The 25,585-nt window shown below is 47.1% G+C and overlaps 1 protein-coding gene across 1 annotated transcript in view; it reads right to left on the minus strand.

The window, feature by feature from the left end:
• Window positions 1-20,007: 20,007 nt before the first annotated feature.
• The window catches only part of LOC309545254 (stromelysin-1-like), a 76,057-nt gene continuing 70,479 nt past the window's right edge, over window positions 20,008-25,585 (minus strand). The window contains exon 10 of the mRNA XM_082244391.1: window positions 20,008-20,169. Coding sequence (XP_082100517.1) covers window positions 20,066-20,169 — 104 coding nt within the window. The 3' untranslated portion in view covers window positions 20,008-20,065. The remainder of the gene's footprint in view (window positions 20,170-25,585) is intronic.

Below are 25,585 nucleotides of genomic sequence, written 5' to 3' on the forward strand. Positions count from 1 at the left end.
TCATCTCAAAGGTAGAGCACAGCGAGTGGGCATCACCAGTTGTACCAGTAAAGAAAGCGAATGGGGACTTACGCATTTGTGGCGATTTCCGCATTGGCACTAAATTCTCAACTGGAGATAGACCAGTATCCCCTACCCAGAGTAGATGACATTTTTGCCTCTCTTGCAGGAGGTCAAAAGTTCACCAAGCTTGATCTCAGGCAAGCTTATTTACAGTTTGAGGTCCACCCTTCGTCCCGCAAGTTTCTAACAATCAACACTCACAAGGGACTGTATGAATACAATCGGATGGTGTTTGGTGTAGCCTCCGCCCCAGCCATTTGGCAACGCAAAATGGATGAGATTTTGGCAGACATTCCTTTCACACAGTGCCTGTTAGATGACATGCTCATCACGGGCCTGACGGACCAGGAACACAAGCGTAACGTGGAGCTTGTGTTGGCCAGACTCCAAGAGCAGGGTCTAAAAGTGAACTTAGCGAAATGCCAATTCATGGTACCTAAATTGGAGTTTTGTGGCCACCCTGTGGATGCAGAGGGTATACACACCACGGAAGCCAAAGTTGATGCTTTAGTAAAAGCTCCAGCCCCAACCAACGTCCAACAGCTGCGATCATACCTGGGCTTGCTGAACTATTACCACAAATTCCTGCCGGATCTAGCACACACTTTGTTTCCATTGAACAAGCTTTTGGAGAAACACTCCAGATGGAACTGGTCGGCTGAATGCCAACGTGCTTTTGAAGTTTCTAAGCGAAAGCTGTTGGCGTCACGCATGCTCGTGCACTATGACCTCCAAAGGCCTCTCACCTTGGCTTGTGATGCCTCACCCTATGGTCTAGGGGCTGTACTATCTCACGTTTTACCAGATGGGTCAGAGAAACCTGTGGCATTCGCCTCCAGGTCCTTGACAAAAGCAGAAAGCAATTACTCTCACATTGACAAAGAGGCTCTGGCGCTCATATGGGCAATTAAGAAGTTTCATCTTTACCTGTATGGTAGGGAATTCACCATACTGACTGATCATAAACCACTCCTTCAGATCTTTAGCCCTGACAAAGGCATCTCCCAGACGACTGCGGCCCGTCTTCAACGCTATGCCCTATTCTTGGGAGCATATAGCTACAAAATCCAGTATCGCAGCCATGATGCCAATGCTAATGCGGACGCCATGTCCCGGCTGACAAGGACATTAACAGACTCTTCTCCACCTGTCAAGAGTTGTCGTTACACCAGCCTGTCCTTTCTGTCTTCCGGGGAAGTAGCAGCCCATACAGCCAAGGATACCTTCCTTCAGACAATACTCTCCTGGGTACGGTACGGTTGGCCTGCAACTGTCACACAGGATTATGAACCTTACTTCCGTGGGCGTCTGGAATTAACTGTGGCTGGCAACTGTGTTTTATGGGGAGACCGAGTGATCGTTCCACAGACCCTCCGGAGACACATTCTGGACTTGCTACATACTGGTAATCCCGGGGGCACACGTATGAAACAAAAGGCCCGAGGCTATGTGTGGTGGCCGAACCTCGACTCCGATATCACGACATATGTGAATGCGTGTGCTGGATGTGCACAAACTGCAAGAGACCCTCCTCGAGGGTGCGTCCAGCCCTGGACTTGGCCCACGGTCCCCTGGTTTCGCCTACACTTGGACTTTGCAGGCCCGATCAGAGGACACACCTTTTTGATCATTATTGATGCCCATTCCAAGTGGCCTGAGGTCATTCCTGTTACCCAGCCAATGACTAAGGCGACGATTTCCATACTGTTACATCTCGCTGCTACGTTTGGATACCCCAGAGAAATTGTCACAGACAACGGTGCACAATTCACAAGCCAGGAGTTTCAGAGTTTCCTGACTGCCCACAATATCAAACACAAGTTGACCGCACCTTACCACCCGGCTACAAATGGTCAAGCAGAAAGGTTTGTACAGACCTTCAAACGCTATTTCAAAGCTACTGTGGCTACAAGTAAACAACAGTCCCTCTCATTGGACATACATCATATGCATTGGACATACATCATATGCATTCAGCACCCTCAGCAATGACTGTAGAGGTAACCGTGGAAGGAAAGAAACTCAAGATGGATGTAGACACAGGAGCAGCAGTTTCAGTTATCACCCAGAAACAATGGAGAAAACTTCTGATCTGAACAACTGTCCGTCCAACACCAATTAAACTGCAGACATACTCAAAGCAGATACTCCACCCACTGGGTTACCTGAAAGTACAGGTATCCTACAAGGGTCAGACAAAGAGAATGCCACTGTATATCCTAGAACATGGGGGACCCCTCTCTTTGGGAGAGACTGGATTGCTCACTTTGGCATGCCAGACATCGCCATTAACCCCTGCAACACTGTGACCATCACATCAAGAGATAACGAGGGATGGGTGGAATCCCTGAAACAGCGATTCCCGCAAGTTTTTGATCACCATTTGGGAAAAATAAAGCATGACTGTGTGAGACTCAGGCTGAAACTCAATGCCCAGCCTAGGTTCTTCAAAGCTCGGACGGTACCTTTCACACTCCGAGCAGGTGTGGAAGCTGAACTAAGCCGGCTGGAGGAACAAGGTGTCATCTCAAAGGTAGAGCACAGCGAGTGGGCATCACCAGTTGTACCAGTAAAGAAAGCGAATGGGGACTTACGCATTTGTGGCGATTTCCGCATTGGCACTAAATTCTCAACTGGAGATAGACCAGTATCCCCTACCCAGAGTAGATGACATTTTTGCCTCTCTTGCAGGAGGTCAAAAGTTCACCAAGCTTGATCTCAGGCAAGCTTATTTACAGTTTGAGGTCCACCCTTCGTCCCGCAAGTTTCTAACAATCAACACTCACAAGGGACTGTATGAATACAATCGGATGGTGTTTGGTGTAGCCTCCGCCCCAGCCATTTGGCAACGCAAAATGGATGAGATTTTGGCAGACATTCCTTTCACACAGTGCCTGTTAGATGACATGCTCATCACGGGCCTGACGGACCAGGAACACAAGCGTAACGTGGAGCTTGTGTTGGCCAGACTCCAAGAGCAGGGTCTAAAAGTGAACTTAGCGAAATGCCAATTCATGGTACCTAAATTGGAGTTTTGTGGCCACCTTGTGGATGCAGAGGGTATACACACCACGGAAGCCAAAGTTGATGCTTTAGTAAAAGCTCCAGCCCCAACCAACGTCCAACAGCTGCGATCATACCTGGGCTTGCTGAACTATTACCACAAATTCCTGCCGGATCTAGCACACACTTTGTTTCCATTGAACAAGCTTTTGGAGAAACACTCCAGATGGAACTGGTCGGCTGAATGCCAACGTGCTTTTGAAGTTTCTAAGCGAAAGCTGTTGGCGTCACGCATGCTCGTGCACTATGACCTCCAAAGGCCTCTCACCTTGGCTTGTGATGCCTCACCCTATGGTCTAGGGGCTGTACTATCTCACGTTTTACCAGATGGGTCAGAGAAACCTGTGGCATTCGCCTCCAGGTCCTTGACAAAAGCAGAAAGCAATTATTCTCACATTGACAAAGAGGCTCTGGCGCTCATATGGGCAATTAAGAAGTTTCATCTTTACCTGTATGGTAGGGAATTCACCATACTGACTGATCATAAACCACTCCTTCAGATCTTTAGCCCCGACAAAGGCATCTCCCAGACGACTGCGGCCCGTCTTCAACGCTATGCCCTATTCTTGGGAGCATATAGCTACAAAATCCAGTATCGCAGCCATGATGCCAATGCTAATGCGGACGCCATGTCCCGGCTGACAAGGACATTAACAGACTCTTCTCCACCTGTCAAGAGTTGTCGTTACACCAGCCTGTCCTTTCTGTCTTCCGGGGAAGTAGCAGCCCATACAGCCAAGGATACCTTCCTTCAGACAATACTCTCCTGGGTACGGTACGGTTGGCCTGCAACTGTCACACAGGATTATGAACCTTACTTCCGTGGGCGTCTGGAATTAACTGTGGCTGGCAACTGTGTTTTATGGGGAGACCGAGTGATCGTTCCACAGACCCTCCGGAGACACATTCTGGACTTGCTACATACTGGTCATCCCGGGGGCACACGTATGAAACAAAAGGCCCGAGGCTATGTGTGGTGGCCGAACCTCGACTCCGATATCACGACATATGTGAATGCGTGTGCTGGATGTGCACAAACTGCAAGAGACCCTCCTCGAGGGTGCGTCCAGCCCTGGACTTGGCCCACGGTCCCCTGGTTTCGCCTACACTTGGACTTTGCAGGCCCGATCAGAGGACACACCTTTTTGATCATTATTGATGCCCATTCCAAGTGGCCTGAGGTCATTCCTGTTACCCAGCCAACGACTAAGGCGACGATTTCCATACTGTTACATCTCGCTGCTACGTTTGGATACCCCAGAGAAATTGTCACAGACAACGGTGCACAATTCACAAGCCAGGAGTTTCAGAGTTTCCTGACTGCCCACAATATCAAACACAAGTTAACCGCACCTTACCACCCGGCTACAAATGGTCAAGCAGAAAGGTTTGTACAGACCTTCAAATGCTATTTCAAAGCTACTGTGGCTACAAGTAAACAACAGTCCCTGTCACCCCAGCAGCTGGACTCCTTCCTTTCTGCTTACAGAACCACACCACATGCAACTACTGGGAAAACTCCAGCTGAACTTCTTTTGGGTCGGCAGCCATGGACTGTTTTGGATATGCTCCGCCCTCAAACGGTCCAGGAACATGTACGGCAGTCCCAAGACAAGAGGGTCGAACACGACGAGATTCCCCGGTTTACAGCCCAGCAAAAGGTATGGGCTCGATCTTATGGCGCTTCCAACACTCGTTGGCTTCCTGCTATAGTCGCAGAGACTTTGGGACCCAAAATGTATCGGGTCTGCCTGGAAGATGGTTCCATTTGCAGAAGGCATGCGGACCAATTGCGTCCTCGTTCTCAGCTGCCCGAATCCCTGACATCGGCTGCACCTCCAGTGTCTCAAGGATCTGCTCCTACTGGATCAGGAGGCATTGAGACTGATGCTTGGGGAGACTCTGAACTTTTGAACTCAGCTCCAACAGAGCTCTCCAGCCCTGGTCCAGAGGTCTGTTCATCCTCTGAGATAGGGGATCCCCTCTTGGCCCCGCCGGTGTCCATTCCGGCCAGCCCTGCTTCCTCCGGCCCCGAGGCCCTGGGTGTCCGTCCTCGACGACACTGTCGCCCTCCTGACCAGTTTCAAATGCAAGAGCGGTTACAAGACTTTCGACGGGCCCACCGAAAGTGATCCACTGCCATGTTCTCCCCGTAGCGTCCCTGGAAGTTGTTCTCACATCCGGACGCGGAAGAAGCCATGTAAATCTCCTGAGTTTGAGGACTGTATTGGACAATTATTAGTTACTGTTTGATACCTGTTCTCGTTTTGTTGTGTTTTTTTTTTTTTGTTTTTTTTGTTTTTTTTAGGGATGGATGGAAGGTGTTATACCTGAAGGGTTTCACATGTACTGTCACTTTAAGGCTGGCTCCACCCAGGAGTGATGACAAGGGTCAAGGGGCAGAGTGTATTGATATGCAGAGCTGTCCTGTAATGCATGTTGGAGTGTACAGAGAGTCCTGAATAAACAACCGTTGTTCCAGACCAGAGTCCTGTGTCTCTCACAACACGGAGAATATAACACGTCATACCTTGCTAAACAGCTTCTGGGCATGCCCAGAAGCTGTGCAGGGATGATGCTGCAGCCCTGGAAGTGATGGCGGGGCCGGTGCAGTGCATCGTGGGACCGAAGAGGATTGCGCTGGCTTCAGCTGCCCAACCCTGAGAGGGCAGCGCTGGACAAGACATTTTCTAGGTAAGTATTTCTTCTAAAAGGTAAGTGCAATCCGGGACAGTTCAGAGGCTATCCATTGTGGAATGCACTAGCCCTGACTGTCCTGGGGGTATTTTTATGTAATTTTTTTTGTTTTAGGTGGAACTTCGCTTTAACAGTGGCACAGACAGCAATAAAAACCATAGGCATGCGCACGGGGTGTGCCGGGTGTGCCTGGGCACACCCTAATCACCCTGTGTCTGTTAGTGTCGGGCCGGCTGTTTCCCGAGATCTCCATCTCTGCCACTGAGGGTAGTGAGATACTTGGTGGAAAGGCGGCTGTGCTGTTGGCTCCAGCAGACAGTGAGGCTTGTCAGAGCCGCTCAGTGTGTGTGACACTGTCAGGTAATGTTACTGCTTGCGGGAAAGACCAGCTGTCAAAACTGAGGGGTGATGTCGGGGGTGGGCGGGACCGAACAGCTATCAAACACCAGCCAATGGGATGGGGTCTGGGCGGCAGCTTCGTTTGTGGCCCGCCCCTTTCTTAAGCAGCCCAATCATTGGCTGGTGTTTGACAGCTGCTTGATCCCGCCCACCCCCGACATCACCGCTTTTTTTGACAGCTGGTCTTTCTCCCTGACAGCAGCTACATTACATGACAGTGTCACACACACAGTGGGGTACCAATGGGGGGGGGGCACGCACTGGGGGGTGTCAGCCGGCATGCTCTAAGATCCCACATCGCAGGGTGAAGGCAGCTGCATTGGCAGCTCCTTCAGTCCGTGCTACTAGGGGGGGCGGAGCCGGGACGGGAAGAAGGGGCAGAGCCTTGGCGGGAAGAAGAGGGCGGAGCCTCGGCGGGAAGAAGGTGAGAGCGTGCCCATTGCCGAAGTGTGTGTGCTGGATAGGAGGGGGGTGGGGAAGCTGCATATAGAGGAATTCATCTTTCCCTATTCTTTCTGCAGCTGCTGAATAACTGATTCTCCTCCTCTCCCTCCTGCAGGAAGAATAGGCAAAGATCAACTCATCTATATGCAGCTGCCCCATCCCCCTCCTATACAACTTCTTTTGCTGGCTCCCCAGTACTCCTAATCCCCCCACCCCCAGTGCTCTTAGCCCCCCCCAAAGGCACTAGACCCCCCCTGTTCTTTAGCACCCCCCCATGCTCTTCAGCCCCCCACAGTGCTTTTCATCTCCCTCCCCCCAAGTGCTCCCTGTCCCCCCCAGTGCTCTCCACCCCGTGGTTTTCCTTGCCCGCCCCCTAAGTGCTCTCCACCCCCCTGGTTTTCCCTGCCTGCCCCCCAAGTGCTCTCCACCCCCCTGGTTTTCCCCTTCCCGCCCCCCAAGTGCTCTCCACCCCCTGGTTTTCCCTGCCCGCCCCCCAAGTGCTCGCTGTCCCCCCCAGTGCTCTCCACCCCCCTGGTTTTCCTTGCTCGCCCCCCCCAGTGCTCTCCACCCCCTGCGCCTTCCAACCCCCCCTACAATGCTTTCCAAACCCCCTCTTAATTCTCTCCAGCCCCCCCCCCCACCATGCTCTTCAGCTCCTCCAGTGCTCTCTGCTTGCCCTGTGCTCTCCGGCCCCCCTAGTGCTCTTCTATCTTCTATCATGTCCTCAGTCTCCGAGCATCTCCTGTATAATGTCTGCAGTCTCTGACCATCTCCTCTATCATGTCCATAGTCTCTGACCATCTCCTGTATCATGTCCATAGTCTCTGAGCATCTCCTGTATCATGTCCATAGTCTCTGAGCATCTCCTGTATCATGTCTGCAGTCTCTGACCATCTCCTGTATCACGTCTGCAGTCTCTGACCATCTCCTGTATCACGTCTGCAGTCTCTGAGCATCTCCTGTATCATGTCTGCAGTCTCTGACCATCTCCTGTATCACGTCTGCAGTCTCTGAGCATCTCCTGTATCACGTCTGCAGTCTCTGACCAGCTCCTGTATCACGTCTGCAGTCTCTGAGCATCTCCTGTATCCTGTCTGCAGTCTCTGACCATCTCCTGTATCACGTCTGCAGTCTCTGACCATCTCTTGTATCACGTCTGCAGTCTCTGACCATCTCCTGTATCACGCCTGCAGTCTCTGACCATCTCCTGTATCACGTCTGCAGTCTCTGACCATCTCCTGTATCACATCTGCAGTCTCTGACCATCTACTGTATCATGTCTGCAGTCTCTGACCATCTCCTTTATCATGTCTGTAGTCTCTGACCATCTCCTGTATAACGTCTGCAGTCTCTGACCATCTACTGTATCATGTCTGCAGTCTCTGACCATCTCCTTTATCATGTCTGTAGTCTCTGACCATCTCCTGTATCACGTCTGCAGTCTCTGACCATCTACTGTATCCTGTCTGCAGTCTCTGACCATCTCCTTTATCATGTCTGTAGTCTCTGACCATCTCCTGTATCACATCTGCAGTCTCTGACCATCTACTGTATCATGTCTGCAGTCTCTGACCATCTCCTTTATCATGTCTGTAGTCTCTGACCATCTCCTGTATCACGTCTGCAGTCTCTGACCATCTACTGTATCATGTCTGCAGTCTCTGACCATCTCCTTTATCATGTCTGTAGTCTCTGACCATCTCCTGTATCACGTCTGCAGTCTCTGACCATCTACTGTATCCTGTCTGCAGTCTCTGACCATCTCCTTTATCTTGTCTGTAGTCTCTGACCATCTCCTGTATCACGTCTGCAGTCTCTGACCATCTACTGTATCCTGTCTGCAGTCTCTGAATATCTCCTTTAGCAAGTCTCCAATCTCTTACTCAAACTTAAACACATTGCTAATAATATTAGCTATCTATTTATGCTGAAGGTAGGACTGTGCAGGGGAGGCAGAGAGTGCAAAAGGGGGAACTGTGATTAGAGAGACAGGGGGCAGAATGCAAGGGGCACTGTGATGGGGGGCTGTGAATTTTGTGCAATAAATATTCCTGAAAACATTACAAATTTTTGTGTGTGTTTTTACATTTTAAAGTTGGGGGGGGGGGGTGCCAGATATAGGATCCGCCCCGGGTGCCAAATGCTCTAGGTACGCCACTGCACACACACTGAGCGGCTCTTGCAAGTCTCACTGTCTGCTGAATGTGAAACTCTCCCTCTCCCCTGTTAGTGTCCATAAGTGGTGCCCAGTAGTGCCACCTATCAGTGCCCACCAGTGCCACCTATCAGTGCCCACCAGTGCCACCTCATCAGTGCCCATCAGTGTCACCTATAGAGATGTATAGAACTGTTCGCCGGCGAACAGTTCCCGGCGAACTTCGCATGTTCGCGTTCGCCGCTGCGGGCGAACATATGCGATGTTCGGTCCGCCCCCCATAAGACATCATTGAGGCAAACTTTGACCCTGAACTTTACAGTCAGCAGACACATTTCCAGCCAATCAGCATACCTCCCTCCCACACCCTCCCACCTCCTATAAATAAGCAAGGGCAGCATCCATCTTAGATCATTCTGAAGCAGTGTGTGTAGTGAGAGTAGGGAGAGCTGCTGCTGCTGCTGCTGCTGCTGCTGCTGCTGCTGCTGTTAAGCTAGGGACAGTTAGTCAGTGTTCCTGGTCTTGCAGTGTTCTTGGTTCTAAGGACAGCACCCCAAAAAGCCCTTCTAAGGGCTGGTATTTGTGTAATTTTTTTATATATATATATACATATATATATATATATATGTATATATATATATATATATATATATCTCTAGCGTCCCCAAAAGCCCTTTTAAGGGCTGGTAATTGAGTTTTTTCTTCTTATATATATATATATATATATATATATATATATATATATATATCTAGTGTCCCTAAAAGCCCTTTTAAGGGCTGGTAAGGTAATAGAGTTTTTTCTTTATATATATATATATATATATATATATATCTATTGTACACTGCAGTTGCCTGCCCGCTGTGTGTGAGAGGCCACAGACCTACCACAGACTGTACTGTGTGCACACCGCACTCATTTCGGGTGGCACAGGCACAGTACCTGGCATTTAAAAATTTTTTTTTTTTTCCTCTGTCATAACTGCAGTGAGTGCTGTGTCAGGTCCACAGAGTGCACTGTACCCACTGCAGTGCACTGCCCACCACTGATATATATACGTTGGCACAGCATCTTGTTGCAATAAATTGAAAAAAAAAATATTTTTTATTATTGCAGTTGCCTGGGCTGCCAGTGACTGTCAGGTCCACAGAGTGTACTGTGCCCACTGCAGTGCCACTGTGTGCCCACCCACCACTGATATATAAGGTGGCACAGCAGCTTGCAAAGTAAAAAAAAAATATATATTTTTTTAAATTGCAGTTGCCTGGGTGCCAGTGACTGCTGTCAGGTCCACAGAGAGTGTACTGTGCCACTGCCCACCCACCACTGATATATAAGGTGGCACAGCAGCTTGCAAATTAAAAAAAATATATATATATTTTTTAAATTGCAGTTGCCTGGGTGCCAGTGACTGCTTTCAGGTCCACAGAGAGTGTACTGTGCCACTGCCCACCCACCACTGATATATAAGGTGGCACAGCAGCTTGCAAAGTAAAAAATATATATATATTTTTTAAATTGCAGTTGCCTGGGTGCCAGTGACTGCTGTCAGGTCCACAGAGAGTGTACTGTGCCACTGCCCACCCACCACTGATATATAAGGTGGCACAGCAGCTTGCAAAGTAAAAAAAAATATATATATATTTTTTAAATTGCAGTTGCCTGGGTGCCAGTGACTGCTGTCAGGTCCACAGAGAGTGTACTGTGCCACTGCTCACCCACCACTGATATATAAGGTGGCACAGCAGCTTGCAAAGTAAAAAAATATATATATATTTTTTAAATTGCAGTTGCCTGGGTGCCAGTGACTGCTGTCAGGTCCACAGAGAGTGTACTGTGCCACTGCCCACCCACCACTGATATATAAGGTGGCACAGCAGCTTGCACTCATAGTACAACAGTAACAACACATAAAAAAAAATGACAGGCAGAGGCAGGCCACCCCGCAAGGGCCGTCGTGGTCGTGGTGCTGTGATTTCCTTAGGCCCTAGAATAATGCCCAGTGTTCAGAGGCCACCACAGACCCTGAACTCAAAAAATTCTGAGGCCATAGTTGACTGGCTTACACAGGACACCCAATCGTCTACAGCTTCCGCTCGGAACCTTAATGTACCATCCTCCTCCAGCTCAGCTTCGGGCACCTCTCAATTTACCACTCACCAGCCCGCCGGCACCACCACCAACACTAGCACCACAGCCGCTTCACTTGATCCATCAGAGGAGTTATTTTCACATCAGTTGGAAGAAATAAGTGATGCGCAACTATTAGTGCCAGAGGATGTAGATAACGGGGATATGTCTCAGTCAGGCAGCATTATAAAATCCAAGAAAATGGACCGCACTCAGGAAACGTAAGGTGAAAACAATCAAAACTCCTTTATTCTTCTTCGGTACAGCAAACAGACAGTACAGTGCACATAACAGACATGTCGGGTTGACGCGTTTCACGAATTAGATCGCTTACTCATAACCACACACTGTGGAACCGTGGAAGCCGACATACATTTGTAGGTAAACCAAAAAAGAAGGTCACCTCCTTCTTTTTTGGTTTACCTACAAATGTATGTCGGCTTCCACGGTTCCACAGTGTGTGGTTATGAGTAAGCGATCTAATTCGTGAAACGCGTCAACCCGACACGTCTGTTATGTGCACTGTACTGTCTGTTTGCTGTACCGAAGAAGAATAAAGGAGTTTTGATTGTTTTCACCTTACGTTTCCTGAGTGCGGTCCATTTTCTTGGATTTTCTATTGCTTGGATGGCGGATCTGACCAGCACCAGATATTGAACAGACACCTGAGCGGCTCTGCTCTTTGTTGTTACTTGTCTCCAGGCAGCATTATACACATGGACGTACATTGTGATGATGATGATGATGATGTTGTACCTGCTGCTGCTGCCTTTGCTGAGTTGTCAAGTGAAGCGGCTGATGATGACGATGGGTCTGTGGATGTCACCTGGGTGCCTGCTCGAAGAGCAGAAGAAGAGGGGGAAAGTTCAGATGGGGAGACAGAGAGGAGGAGGAGACGAGTTGGAAGCAGGGGGAGGAGGTCATCGCAAGGAGCTAGTGGCGCAGTCAGACAGCATGTAGATTCGGCACCCGGGGTCAGCCAGACAGCACGCCAATCAACGCAAGCTGTTGCCACCACCAGAATGCCGTCCTTGCAAAGCTCAGCAGTGTGGCATTTTTTTTGTGTGTCTGCCTCTGATATCAGCGATGCCATTTGTAACCTGTGCCAAAAGAAACTGAGTCGTGGGAAGTCCAACACCCACCTAGGTACAACTGCTTTGCGAAGGCACATGATCTCACATCACAAACGCCTATGGGATCAACACATGAGTAAAAGCAGCACACAAACTGAAAGCCACCATCCTCCTCCTGGTCCAGCATCTTCAGCCACGTCAACCACTGCTGTCCTCCATGCCCCCTATCAACAACCCGCCCCTCCGCCTCTCACCTTCAGCAGTTCCTGCTCGTCACCTGCCCACAGTCAGGTGTCTGTCAAGGAAATGTTTGAGCGTAAGAAGCCAATCTCGCAGAGTCACCCCCTTGCCCGGCGTCTGACAGCTGGCTTGTCGGAACTCTTAGCCCGCCAGCTTTTACCATACAAGCTGGTGGAGTCTGAGGCCTTTAAAAAATTTGTCGCTATTGGGACACCGCAGTGGAAGGTACCCGGCCGAAATTATTTTTCACAAAAGGCAATCCCCAACCTGTACTCTATTGTGGAAAAGGAAATCATGTCACGTCTGGCACACAGTGTTGGGGCAAGGGTCCATCTGACCACTGATAGCTGGTCTGCAAAGCACGGTCAGGGCAGGTATATAACGTACACTGCGCATTGGGTAAACCTGCTGGCGGCTGCCAAGCATGGAATGCGTGGCTCTGCTGCAGAGGAGTTGGTGACACCGCCACGACTTGCAGGCAGGACTGCTGCCACCTCCTCTACTCCTCCTACTCCATCCTCTTTGCTAACCTCCTCGGCTGAGTCCTCTTCTGCTGTTGCGTCTTGCTCCACACCAACTGCACCCCCCCAGCTCCCCAGGGGCTATTCCACATGCCGGATACGACAGTGTCACGCTGTCTTGGGGTTGACTTGCCTGAAAGCAGAGAGTCACACCGGACCAGCATTACTGTCCGCCCTGAACGCACAGGTGGATCAGTGGCTGACCCCGCACCAACTGGAGATCGGCAAAGTGGTGTGTGACAACGGGAGCAATTTGTTGGCGGCATTGAATTTGGGCAAGTTGACACATGTGCCGTGCATGGCACATGTGTTGAATCTGATTGTGCAACGTTTTGTGCAGAAGTACCCAGGCTTACAGGACGTCCTCAAGCAGGCCAGGAAGGTGTGTGGCCATTTCAGGCGTTCCTACATGGCCATGGCGCACTTTGCAGATATTCAGCGGCGAAACAACATGCCAGTGAGGCGCTTGATTTGCGACAGCCCGACACGTTGGAATTCAACACTGCTAATGTTCGACCGCCTGCTCCAACAAGAAAAAGCGGTCAACGAGTATTTGTATGACCGGGGTGCTAGGACAGCCTCTGCGGAGCTGGGTATTTTTTTGCCACGTTACTGGACGCTCATGCGCAATGCCTGTAGGCTCATGCGCATATGTTTTTTTCCTGGAGCGTGCCCTGCGAAGAGTGCTGGATCAGGCCGTAGATGAGCGTGAAGAGGAAGAGGAAGAGTTGTGGTCACCATCACCACCACCAGAAACAGCCGTACCATTGCTTGCTGGACCTGCGGCAACACTGGAAGAGGAGTGTGAGGAAGAGGAGTCAGAGGAGGAATGTGGCTTTGAGGAGGAGGAACACCAACCACAGCAGGCATCCCAGGGTGCTCGTTGTCACCTATCTGGTACCCGTGGTGTTGTACGTGGCTGGGGGGAAGAACACACCTTCCAAGACATCAGTGAGGACGAGGAATTGGACATGAGTAGCTCGGCATCCAACCTTGTGCAAATGGGGTCTTTCATGCTGTCATGCCTGTTGAGAGACCCTCGTATAAAAAGGCTGAAGGAGAACGACCTGTACTGGGTGGCCACGCTACTAGACCCCCGGTATAAGCACAAAGTCTGTGATATGTTACCCAATTACCGGCAGTCGCAAAGGATGCAGCAGCTACAAAATAAGTTAAAAAGTATGCTTTACACAGCATATAAGGGTGATGTCACAGCACAATGGGAATCCAACAGGGGAAGAGGTGAAAGTAATCCTCCTCCTACCACCACAACCACGCCGGCAAGGACAGGACGCTTTACAGACGTCTTGTTGATGGAGGACATGCGGAGCTTTTTTAGTCCTATGCATCGCCACAGCCCTTCGGGGTCCACCCTCAGAGAACGACTCGACCGACAGGTAGCAGACTACCTTGCCTTAACTGCAGATATCGACACTCTGAGGAGCGATGAACCCCTTGACTACTGGGTGTGCAGGCTTGACCTGTGGCCTGAGCTATCCCAATTTGCCATTGAACTTCTGGCCTGCCCCGCTTCAAGTGTGCTGTCAGAAAGGACCTTCAGCGCAGCAGGAGGTATTGTCACTGAGAAGAGAAGTCGCCTAGGTCAAAAAAGTCTTGATTACCTCACGTTTATTAAGATGAATGAGGCATGGATCCCGAAGGTGGGGGATGCATTTGACTAAAAAAGGCCTGGTGATGACTGAGATGCCTTGGCCTAAAAATGGTCCACACGCTGCTGTATATAATCATTCTCTGCATGCCGGATGACTTACGTGACGTCTCCGCCACCAACTACGGTTCAAGCCGCAATGTTTTAGTGCACTTTCTGCCTTAAAACCTCAATTTTTCAGGCCGCTGCTACAGCAGCGGCTGCAACAATGCCTGCTTTTTCATGCATGTGTACATGCCTAATTTTTCTGGCCTCTGGTGCTACACTGTGGCTGCAAAAAAACAAAAAACAAAAAAAAAGGCACATACATGTGTCAATTCCCCTTCGTGATCGTTACCTTGTCGTGGTGAAGGGGCTTGCGTATCACAATGAAGCGATCACCTCTAGGATTGTGTTGGCACACCCCAGATGATAAGGTCGTTGCTTCATTGTGTACAGACCAAAAGCGATCCGCAGGATAATTTTTCATAGAAAAAACATTCATTTTCTTTCATTCTTTCTGCGGAGCTGGGTATTTTTTGGCCGCGTTACTGAATGCTCATGAACAATGGCTGTAGGCTCATGCGTCCTTTTGCGGAGATGACAACCCTGGTGGTCAGTCGAACCCAAGGCAACATCATCGACCTCATCCCATATGCGTTTTTTCTGGAGCGTGCCCTGCGAAGAGTACTGGATCAGGCTGTAGATGAGCATGAAGAGGAAGAGTTGTGGTCCCCATCACCACCAGAAGCAGCCTTGTCGTTGTCAATTGCTGGACCTGTGGCAACGCAGAGAGAGGAGTCTGAAGAAGAGAAGTCAGAGGAGGAAGGTGGCTTTGAGGAGGTTGAATACCAGCCACAGCAGGCGTCCCAGGGGGCTTGTTCTCACCTTTCGGGGACCCTTGGTGTTGTATGTGGCTGGGTGGAGGAAGAGACCTTCAATGATGTCAGTGAGGACAAGGAACGGGACATGGCTAGCTTGGTATCCAACCTTGTGCAAATGGGGAGTTTGCGGTTGTGCAAATGGACTGACTGACTGTTAAACGGGGAGTTTGGTCTGTCAGAGTTTGGTCTGTCACTGTGAAGTGGGCGACGGGCGTAACCCTTACACTACTTGACCGATAAAACATCATACCTGATCGTATTCACACACTGGATGTTTTAGTGCTGGTTTACACTGCCGCTACCACTAAAGTAGCGTCGCTTCCTTTAGTGGCTTCCGCGACTTTGGCACGACTTAGCGCGACTTTGGCGCGACCTCATCGCGAGGCGACTTTTTATTTGGCCAATCACAATATCATGTTTTGTGACCATCACCTAATTTCCTTTTCCTGTTTTTTGTTTTACATATTTCCCCATGTGTGCAGTGTTGTCTGTGTCATAGCTCAACTGATAGGCATGTTTGCCTTGGCATATCATATTTCAGCTTGCCAGAAAGAAAAAAAGACAGCTGGAAAGACACTGCATTAGTTTTCTACTAAAAATTATAAGAAAAATGCTGTTTTTTTGGGGTTCTGGACATACTACAGAGCTGAAACTGGACAGGTACACTTTTTAGACCCCCCAGACACTAAATACAAAAAATGACATGCCTGCCTAAAAAAATGCCCGATAAATGCCTGCAAGAAAAAAAGCCAGCCGCAGAGAAGCCATATTCCTGAAAATATAAGAAAAATGCTGTTTTTTAGGGGTTCTGGACATGCTACAGAGCTGAAACTTGACAGGTACACTTTTTAGACCCCCCAGACACTGAATACAAAAAATGACATGCCTGCCTAAAAAAATGCCAGCTAAATGCCTGCAAGAAAAAAAGCCAGCCGCAGAGAAGCCATATTCCTGAAAATATAAGAAAAATGCTGTTTTTTAGGGGTTCTGGACATGCTACAGAGCTGAAACTTGACAGGTACACTTTTTAGACCCCCCAGACACTAAATACAAAAAATGACATGCCTGCCTAAAAAAATGCCCGCTAAATGCCTGCAAGAGAAAAAGCCAGCCGCAGAGAAGCCGTATTCCTGAAAATATAAGAAAAATGCTGTTTTTTAGGGGTTCTGGACATGCTACAGAGCTGAAACTTGACAGGTACACTTTTTAGACCCCCCAGACACTGAATACAAAAAATGACATGCCTGCCTAAAAAAATGCCCGCTAAATGCCTGCAAGAAAAAAAGCCAGCCGCAGAGAAGCCATATTCCTGAAAATATAAGAAAAATTCTGTTTTTTAGGGGTTCTGGACATGCTACAGAGCTGAAACTTGACAGGTACACTTTTTAGACCCTCCAGACACTAAATACAAAAAATGACATGCCTGCCAAAAAAAATGCCCGCTAAATGCCTGCAAGAGAAAAAGCCAGCCGCAGAGAAGCCATATTCCTGAAAATATAAGAAAAATGCTGTTTTTTAGGGGTTCTGGACATGCTACAGAGCTGAAACTTGACAGGTACACTTTTTAGACCCCCCAGACGCTAAATACAAAAAATGACATGCCTGCCTAAAAAAATGCCCGCTAAATGCCTGTAAGAGAAAAAGCCAGCCGCAGAGAAGCCATATTCCTGAAAATATAAGAAAAATGCTGTTTTTTAGGGGTTCTGGACATGCTAAAGAGCTGAAACTTCACAGGTACACTTTTCAGACCCCCCAGATGCTAAATCCAAAGAAATTTTTTATTTTTATTTTTTTTTTAATTTTTCCAATAATTGGCTCTCTATCAAAAAATTATAATTTTTAAGAACTTTTTTTTGCGTGATCCCTCTCCGGCATGCCACAGTCCAGGTGTTAGTCCCCTTGAAACAACTTTTCCATCACTATTGTGGCCAGAAAGAGTCCCTGTGTGTTTTAAAATTCGCCTGCCTATTGAAGTCTATGGCGGTTCGCCCGGTTCGCGAACATTTGCCGATGTTCACGTTCGCTGTTCGCGAACGGCGAATTTTAGGTTCGCGACATCACTAGTCACCTAATAGTGCCTATCAGTGCCCAGCAGTGCCGCCACATCAGTGCCACCTATCAGTGCCCACCAGTGCCGCCTCATCAGTGCCCATCAGACACATCTAACAGTGCCTATCAGTGCTTCCTATCAGTGCCACCAATCAGTGCCCACCAATGCCGCCTATCAGTAGCCATCAGTGATGCCTATTAGTGCCCAGCAGTGCTGCCAATCAGTGCTGCCTATTAGTGCCACCTATCAGTACCCATCAGTGCTGCCAATAAGTGCCACCTCTCAGTGCTGCCAATCAGTGCCCATCAGTGCAGCCTCATCAGTGCCAGTCAGTGCTGAGAACAAGTGCCTATTAGTGCTGCCTATCAGTCCATATCAGTGCCTCACATGTAATTTCACCTGTAATACACATCAAAAGGAAAATAAGGCATACATCTTTTTCAAAACTTAGCAGTGATGGTGGAACCCCTCTACAGATATTTGCCATACAATTTAACTTAAGTGCAAAAACCTTTTAGTGTCCCAATACTTTTGACAAGTGTGTATGTGTGTGTATATATATATATATATATATATATATATATATATAGTGTGTGTATATGTGTATATATGTATATATATATATATATATATATATATATATATATATATACACACGCATGTGTGTTTGAGCTTTGGGGTGCACACCCTAATGCAATAGGCTGCGCACGCCTATGATAAAAACTGACAAGCACTCTAATCCCTCTCCCCTATATCCAAAATTAAAAAAGGGTTTGCCTTTAGTTACACTTTATATATCATTCCACATGCATAAAATTGTGAAAATAATCAACTTGGTCCTGCTCAAAATGACTTATTATTTAAGATTTGACACAGATTTATGAATCTGAATAATATTTTGACATATCCCTACTTTTAATTACCGTATTTATTGATGTATAACATGCACATTTTCCTCCTGAAAATAAAGTGCAAAACATGCGTGCGTGTTATATGCCGATATAAAAAAATGAAGAAAAATCCAATTGGGGGAGGGCACCAGGCAGGGCTGATCCTGGGCGGGTGCACAGGGGGAATGGGCTGGGGGGGGCAGGCCGGGCCGGGCCGAGGGGAAGGGAGGGCGAGCGCAGTTGGATTGCTCCCGTTTACCCGGCGGTCACTGTCATATGAAGTCTCGCCTCCTATGATAGACAGCCCAGTGGCCCAATCCCCGGATGTGTGATGTCTATCACAGGTGCCGGTCTAGGAGGCAGGACTTCATGTGACAGAGACCGCCGGGTAAGCGGGAGATCCACGCTCTGTGTAATCTCCCCTGTGTAATGGGTACTGGCGAGGCTGCATTTATGGGCACTGCACTGGCGAGGCTACATTCATGAGTACGGCATTGGCAAGGCTGCATTGATGGACACTGCACTGGTGAGGCTACATTCATGGGCACTGCATTGATGAGGCTGCATTCATGGGCACTGCACTGGTGAGGATGCATTTTTGGGCACTGCACTGGTCAAGCTGCATTCATGGGCACTGCACTGGTGAGGCTTCATTTTTGGGCACTGCACTGATGAGGCTGAATTCATGGGCACTGCACTGGTAAGGATGCATTTATGGGCACTGCACTGGTAAGGATGCCTTCATGGGCACTGCACTAGTGAGGTTGCATTTATGGGCACTGCACTGGTGAGGCTGCATTTATGGGCACTGCACTGGTGAAGCTGCATTCATAGGCACTGGTAAGGCTGCATTCATAGGCACTGGTAAGGCTGCATTCATGGACACTGGTGAGGCTGCATTTACGGGCACTGGGGAGGCTGCATTTGATTTTAAAAAAAGTTCTTTATTTCAAATGTAAGATTTTTTTCCTGAAACTTCCCTCTTAAAATTGAGGTGCATGTTATACGCCGGTGCATATTATACGCCGATAAATATGGTATGTGATGCTGAATTGTTTTAGAATTAAATTCCAGAGGCATATAAATATATGTAAATCTGTAGCAACAACTAGATAATCAGTGTATATGTCAGCACTGTTATCAGAGGCTTTTCAGATGATCACAATCATTATCCAGGTAGCCCAGGTGCAGCATACAGCCTGTCAATGACATGAATGGATGTGCATTCTCCTGTATATTGTGGCTCAATCGTAAATACAAAAACAGATTATGAGCGTATGCAAAAATAGGAAAAATGTCTGCTGCTACTGTTATGAATGGTTTCCACTCTCCGTTAAATTCATAATTTATTTTATATTATAAAGAATAAAACAAAAAGTGTTGAACTATGCAAATTATAGAACAAAATGTGCAAAGGAACAGAGTAGGGAATTATTGCAGGAAGATCACTGCCCACCAGGCTACAGTAGGATATTACTTTTTGGTGGACTGACCCTTGAAAACAGCCCTGCCTGAATACATTTTTTTCCCAAAAAGGATAGTCAGTCTTATTTTAACATACAATATAATATGTTACAGAGAAATATGTATTTTAATGTTTTCATACAAGGATGTTTTACATGCAATAATTTGCTTTTTCATTTGTGATAGTAGAAGTACCAGTAGGACAGACAGTGCACCTACAATGAACCTGAGGACTGAAAAGATAAGACTGCAGAGAAAAGTCAGAATTATAAAGGTTGGTGCACTCTGCTGTCTCAGCCTGCCATTAGTTACATTGCATGTAACATAACTGGTAAAGAATTTATGTTCAGTCACAGTTCAGCCATCGATAGTTGGCAATGGAACGAAGAACAAGTCTTCTCCTTCGGCTGTACTCAACCTGGTTTGCGCCATTGGAGAAATATAGGTAATCTAAAAGATAAACATTGAGTTAGAACAAATAGGTTTGCTGAATCTTTTCAGACATTTTTACAATTCTTTTTAAAACAAAATGCACTAGGTGCCAACATACCAAACATGGAGCATATGTATACAGTGGGTACGGAAAGTATTCAGAACCCCTTAAATTTTTCACTCTTTGTTATAGTGCAGCCATTTGCTAAAATCATTTAAGTTCATTCTTCTTCCTCATGAATGTACACACAGCTCCCCATATTGACGGAAAAACACAGAATTGTTGACATTGTTGCAGATTTATTAAAAAAGAAAAACTGAAGTATCACATGGTCCTAAGTATTCAGACCCTTTGCTCAGTATTTAGTAGAAGCCCCCTTTTGATCTAATACAGCCAGGAGTCTTTTTGGGAAAGATGCAACAAGTCTTTCACACCTGGATTTGGGGATCCTCTGCCATTCTTCCTTGCAGATCCTCTCCAGTTCTGTCAGGTTGGATGGTAAACATTGGTGGACAGCCATTTTTAGGTCTCTCCAGAGATGCTCAATTGGGTTTAAGTCAGGGCTCTGGCTGGGCCATTCAAGAACACTCACGGAGTTGTTGTGAAGCCACTCCTTCATTATTTTAGCTGTGTGCTTAGGGTCATTGTCTTGTTGGAAGGTAAACCTTCGGCCCAGTCTGAGGTCCAGAGCACTCTGGAGAAGGTTTTTGTCCAGGATATCCCTGTACTTGGCCGCATTCATCTTTCCCTCGATTGCAACCAGTCGTCCTGTCCCTGCAGCTGAAAAACACCCCCACAGCATGATGCTGCCACCACCATGCTTCACTGTTGGGACTGTATTGGACAGGTGATGAGCAGTGCCTGGTTTTCTCCACACATACCGCTTAGAATTAAGGCCAAAAAGTTCTATTTTGGTCTCATCAGACCAGAGAATCTTATTTCTCACCATCTTGGAGTCCTTCAGGTGTTTTTTAGCAAACTCCATGCGGGCTTTCATGTGTCTTACACTGAGGAGAGGCTTCCGTCGGGCCACTCTGCCATAAAGCCCCGACTGGTGGAGGGCTGCAGTGATGGTTGACTTTCTACAACTTTCTCCCATCTCCTGACTGCATCTCTGGAGCTCAGCCACAGTGATCTTTGGGTTCTTCTTTACCTCTCTCACCAAGGCTCTTCTCCCCCGATAGCTCAGTTTGGCCGGACGGCCAGCTCTAGGAAGGGTTCTGGTCATCCCAAACGTCTTCCATTTGAGGATTATGGAGGCCACTGTGCTCTTAGGAACCTTAAGTGCAGAAGAAATCTTTTTGTAACCTTGGCCAGATCTGTGCCTTGCCACAATTCTGTCTCTGAGCTCTTCAGGCAGTTTCTTTGAACTCATGATTCTCATTTGCTCTGACATGCATTGTGATCTGGAAGGTCTTATATAGACAGGTGTGTGGCTTTCCTAATCAAGTCCAATGAGTATAATCAAACACAGCTGGACTCAAATGAAGGTGTAGAACCATCTCAAGGATGATCAGAAGAAATGGAAAGCACCTGAGTTAAATATATGAGTGTCACAGCAAAGGGTCTGAATACTTAGGACCATGTGATATTTCAGTTTTTCTTTTTTAATAAATCTGCAACAATGTCAACAATTCTGTGTTTTTCCGTCAATATGGGGAGCTGTGTGTACATTCATGAGGAAGAAGAATGAACTTAAATGATTTTAGCAAATGGCTGCAATATAACAAAGAGTGAAAAATTTAAGGGGGTCTGAATACTTTCCGTACCCACTGTAAAAGGCTGGCAAAAGGAAACTTGCCAGGCTGTATTTGTCAGTGGCATTGCCACTTAAAAAGCCGCAAATGTCTATTTGCATTGGTCACCTAGGAAATGTTTTGAAGTACAATAGTATTAATAGCACTTTTACACAGGTTCTGCACATAATGAGTTTTCCCTCGTACACACGATCAGATAATTGTAAGAAAAAAATTGCTTTCGAATTGATCGCACGATACTCTGATCGTTAGTACACAGCTTTCCACAGCCGATCACGACATTTCATCCAACAAAATCCGAAAGGGACGAACACGAAAACTTTTGTTGTACGATAGTCTATTGAACGACAATCATTTAATCAGCACAGTATGCATCTGCTAAAAATCGATAGACAAAGACCACGCATGATCAGAAACAGGAAAATAACCCTGAAAAAGCCTGGCTGCCATTGCTTTTGTTTTGCACAATCCGATACGTAGCTATGCAACCAGGAAGCTTTTCCAGAATTGTACAAAAAAAATCATATGTTTAGTACGCATTGTTGTTGTTTCGATACTAGTATCATTCAACAAAATGCAAACGATAAGTCGTCCAATTATCTGATCGTGTGTACGAGGCATTACACTTATGACTTTTTGTTATTAAGATTAAAATGTGTATACCCCTACCCCACTGAGGCTAACTGTTTAGAACAAGGGGATGTGGGCCAACTACCACACTGATAGCAGCAGCCTGCATGTCCTTTGTTTTTAACAGTTGAACCTATCCTGCATGTCCTTTAGCTTGGAAAGTGTGTTTTATGAGGAGTTCCCCTAAAAGTTCCAGTGCCCCATGGAAGGGCACTCATCCCTATCCTAAGGAAAGGGGTGTTGGTATAAGGGAGATGATGTGCAAACTACCTGTCTTCTAGGTTGCAACAAACTCTTTGAATAACCAGTAAAATTAATTGGTTGGGAGTATTTTTGTGAATAGAAAGAAAATATTATTTTAAAGAGGTTGTAAATCCCCAGACAAAAATAAAAAAAAAAAACTGTAAGACAAAGGCATAATGAGCTAATATGCATTGCAGACTAGCCCCTTAATGAAATACTTACCTTAGAAATGAAGCCCTTCCAGCAGCACCCGCTCAACGCTGAGACGGCTGAAAGCTCCCATGGTTTCTTCCGGGTTCGCAGGCTCCGGCGCCTATGGGAGCTGTCTGTTTGGGGCACCGGCTCTGAAGGTCCGGCACGGACGTCATCGGCTGCATGCACTCTAAATATCTCCTAAACTGCGTAAGTTTATGTAGCAGGTTTACCAGGCGTGTGGCCTGATGTGGGTCTGCCATCGGTACTGGTTACCTCTCCAGCCCATGTGAGCTGTGACCCTGGGTGTGAGCACTGAGACATTGACAACTTCGGCATCTTTGTTTGTTGTTTTTTTTTTTATTTAAAGGCGATGGGAGAAGGGAATGAGTGGGATACTCCTTTAGGCTTCAACTTTATACACTTGGGACTTTGTTCCTGAAAAATGCCCGTTAGCGCTTCCTTGACGCAGGCCGGTGCCAGTCAACGCTCACTAATCTTTTGATAAAGGCATTTCTGCTGAAACGCGTTTAGAGGACTACAGTCAGCCCTGCTATATACCCTTGATATGCACAATACCTTGGGACGCTTTGTAAGTGTATCGGCTATGTCTTTTTAATAAATTGATTTTAGCAATATTACACTATGTTTGTCCCTCTTTGGTTTTTACCTATATCCGTGTTGGAGCTGGGATTTGGTTTATCCATGTTTGTTGCTGATCCATATGGACTCCATTGAGGTCTTTACATCCAGCTGGGACATCCACCTAACATTCCAACAGCTTGTATGACCCATATGCTATATGGTGTCTGGGTCCTATGTATCTGGTGAGCGCAATCTATTAACCTTTATCGGTGTTGGGATTTGCTGCACATTGTGATCACGTTTCTTATGTTGGATTCTCTTCATCACACTATTCACTTGGGACTTTCATATCCTGGTGGACTTTTTATTGATTTCCATTTGGTTTATATGATTGGACATTTTATATTTCATTTATATGTGTTATTTGTTTAATCACATTTCATTGATATTAGCGCTGCACATTTTCTTGTTTTTTAACTCTCACTAACTCTAAGAGCAAAAGAAGTGCTGAATCCTCGACTTGAAGTCCAGAAGATCCAGGACTGTGAATTGTAGAACTGCTGACACTGCTGCACTGTAAAGTCACTGAATACTTCCCTGGTTTGAGATAGTATGTTGTAGAATTCTGTTAAGCTGCAACTGTACTAGTCTGGGCCCAATTGCAAGTGCCCCCTTTAAACCTGACTCTTCAGGGTCCACTAACTATGTACGCCCTCTGTCACTTCAGGGTTCTCAACCTAGGTACCCCCTCCTTTCAGCTAGCTGCCACTGGATCCCCGAACCTCCACTGGAGTGGTCCGCTCTAACTTCAGGCAGACCACCAGGGGCAATCCTCAGTACTCACAACCTGTGAGTTCTCTCCCTCCTGGGACTCTGCTCCCGCCAAAGACATTGTGTAATTAGCCACCCCCAGACTTATACCCATTCCCAGAATCCTTTGCAGCATAATCTGCCTTCTGGGGTAGTTACAAGCCTGGATGTGTCCCCTGATTGGGTTTCCTCCACTGCCCTATGAGAAACCTCTCACAGGAGCCAGTGGGGAGACTCCCCCTTCAGCAGGCACACCTGGAAACCATGACACCCTAAATAAACAAATCACAGCCCTGCTGTTAGGCAGACAAGGCCAACTATATGTTTACCTAGCACCTACCTGTAGAGTGCTACATTTAGAAGATATTCACAGTACCTACAGGTAAGCCTTATTATAGGCTTATCTGTAGGTACACGTGGTGTAACAAAGTTTACAACCACTTTAATATTCCAACTGATTTAGAATCAATGCCCAACAGGATCTGATCTGGCAGCTGTGTCAGGTGGGCAGGAAACTCTGAGGAACTGTTCCCTGTGACATCATTGCAATCGTGCAATATTTAGTATACATCATTCACCATATTTACTATACTTTATGTGCTATTGTTGCATTTAGGGAAGTGGAAGAGCAGAGGACACTGCTGCTGTGACACATTGGGGTTGATTTGCTAAAGACAAATAGACTGTGCACTTTGTAAAGTGCAGTTGCATTCTGCAAGAGCAGTTGCTCTAGAGCTTAATAAATGAGCAGAAGCTCAGCGGACTTCCATCATCTAATCATGTGTAAGCAAAATGCTGTTTTTTTTTTGTCCTTGCACATGATTGGGTATTCCTTGCAAAGTCAAGCTTTACCTCATTTACTAAGCTCTGGAGCAACTGCACTTGCAGAGGACAAAACCGCAATTTGCAAATTACACAGTCCATTTGCCTTTAGTAAATCAACCCCTATGTGTTCTTTGTGCTGTCGTTTTTTTAGGGGCTTGATAGTTTGTTTGTTTTTTTTAAAAGAGCGCCGCACTGCTTACATTTCCTCCATGTTGTCCAGATAGATCTCAACCTCTGGAAGGTTCCCTACCCCTGCTTTAACCTTTTGACCTTTGGAAAAAATTTTCCCCCTCTTCATGACCAGGCCATTTTTTGTGATACGGTACTGCGTTACTTTAACTAACAAATGCGTGTTCGTGCGACACAATATCCAAAAAAATGTCATTTTTCA

Source organism: Pelophylax lessonae (genome assembly GCF_965119305.1).
Source record: "Pelophylax lessonae genome assembly, chromosome: 2".
Lineage (NCBI taxonomy): Eukaryota > Metazoa > Chordata > Amphibia > Anura > Ranidae > Pelophylax > Pelophylax lessonae.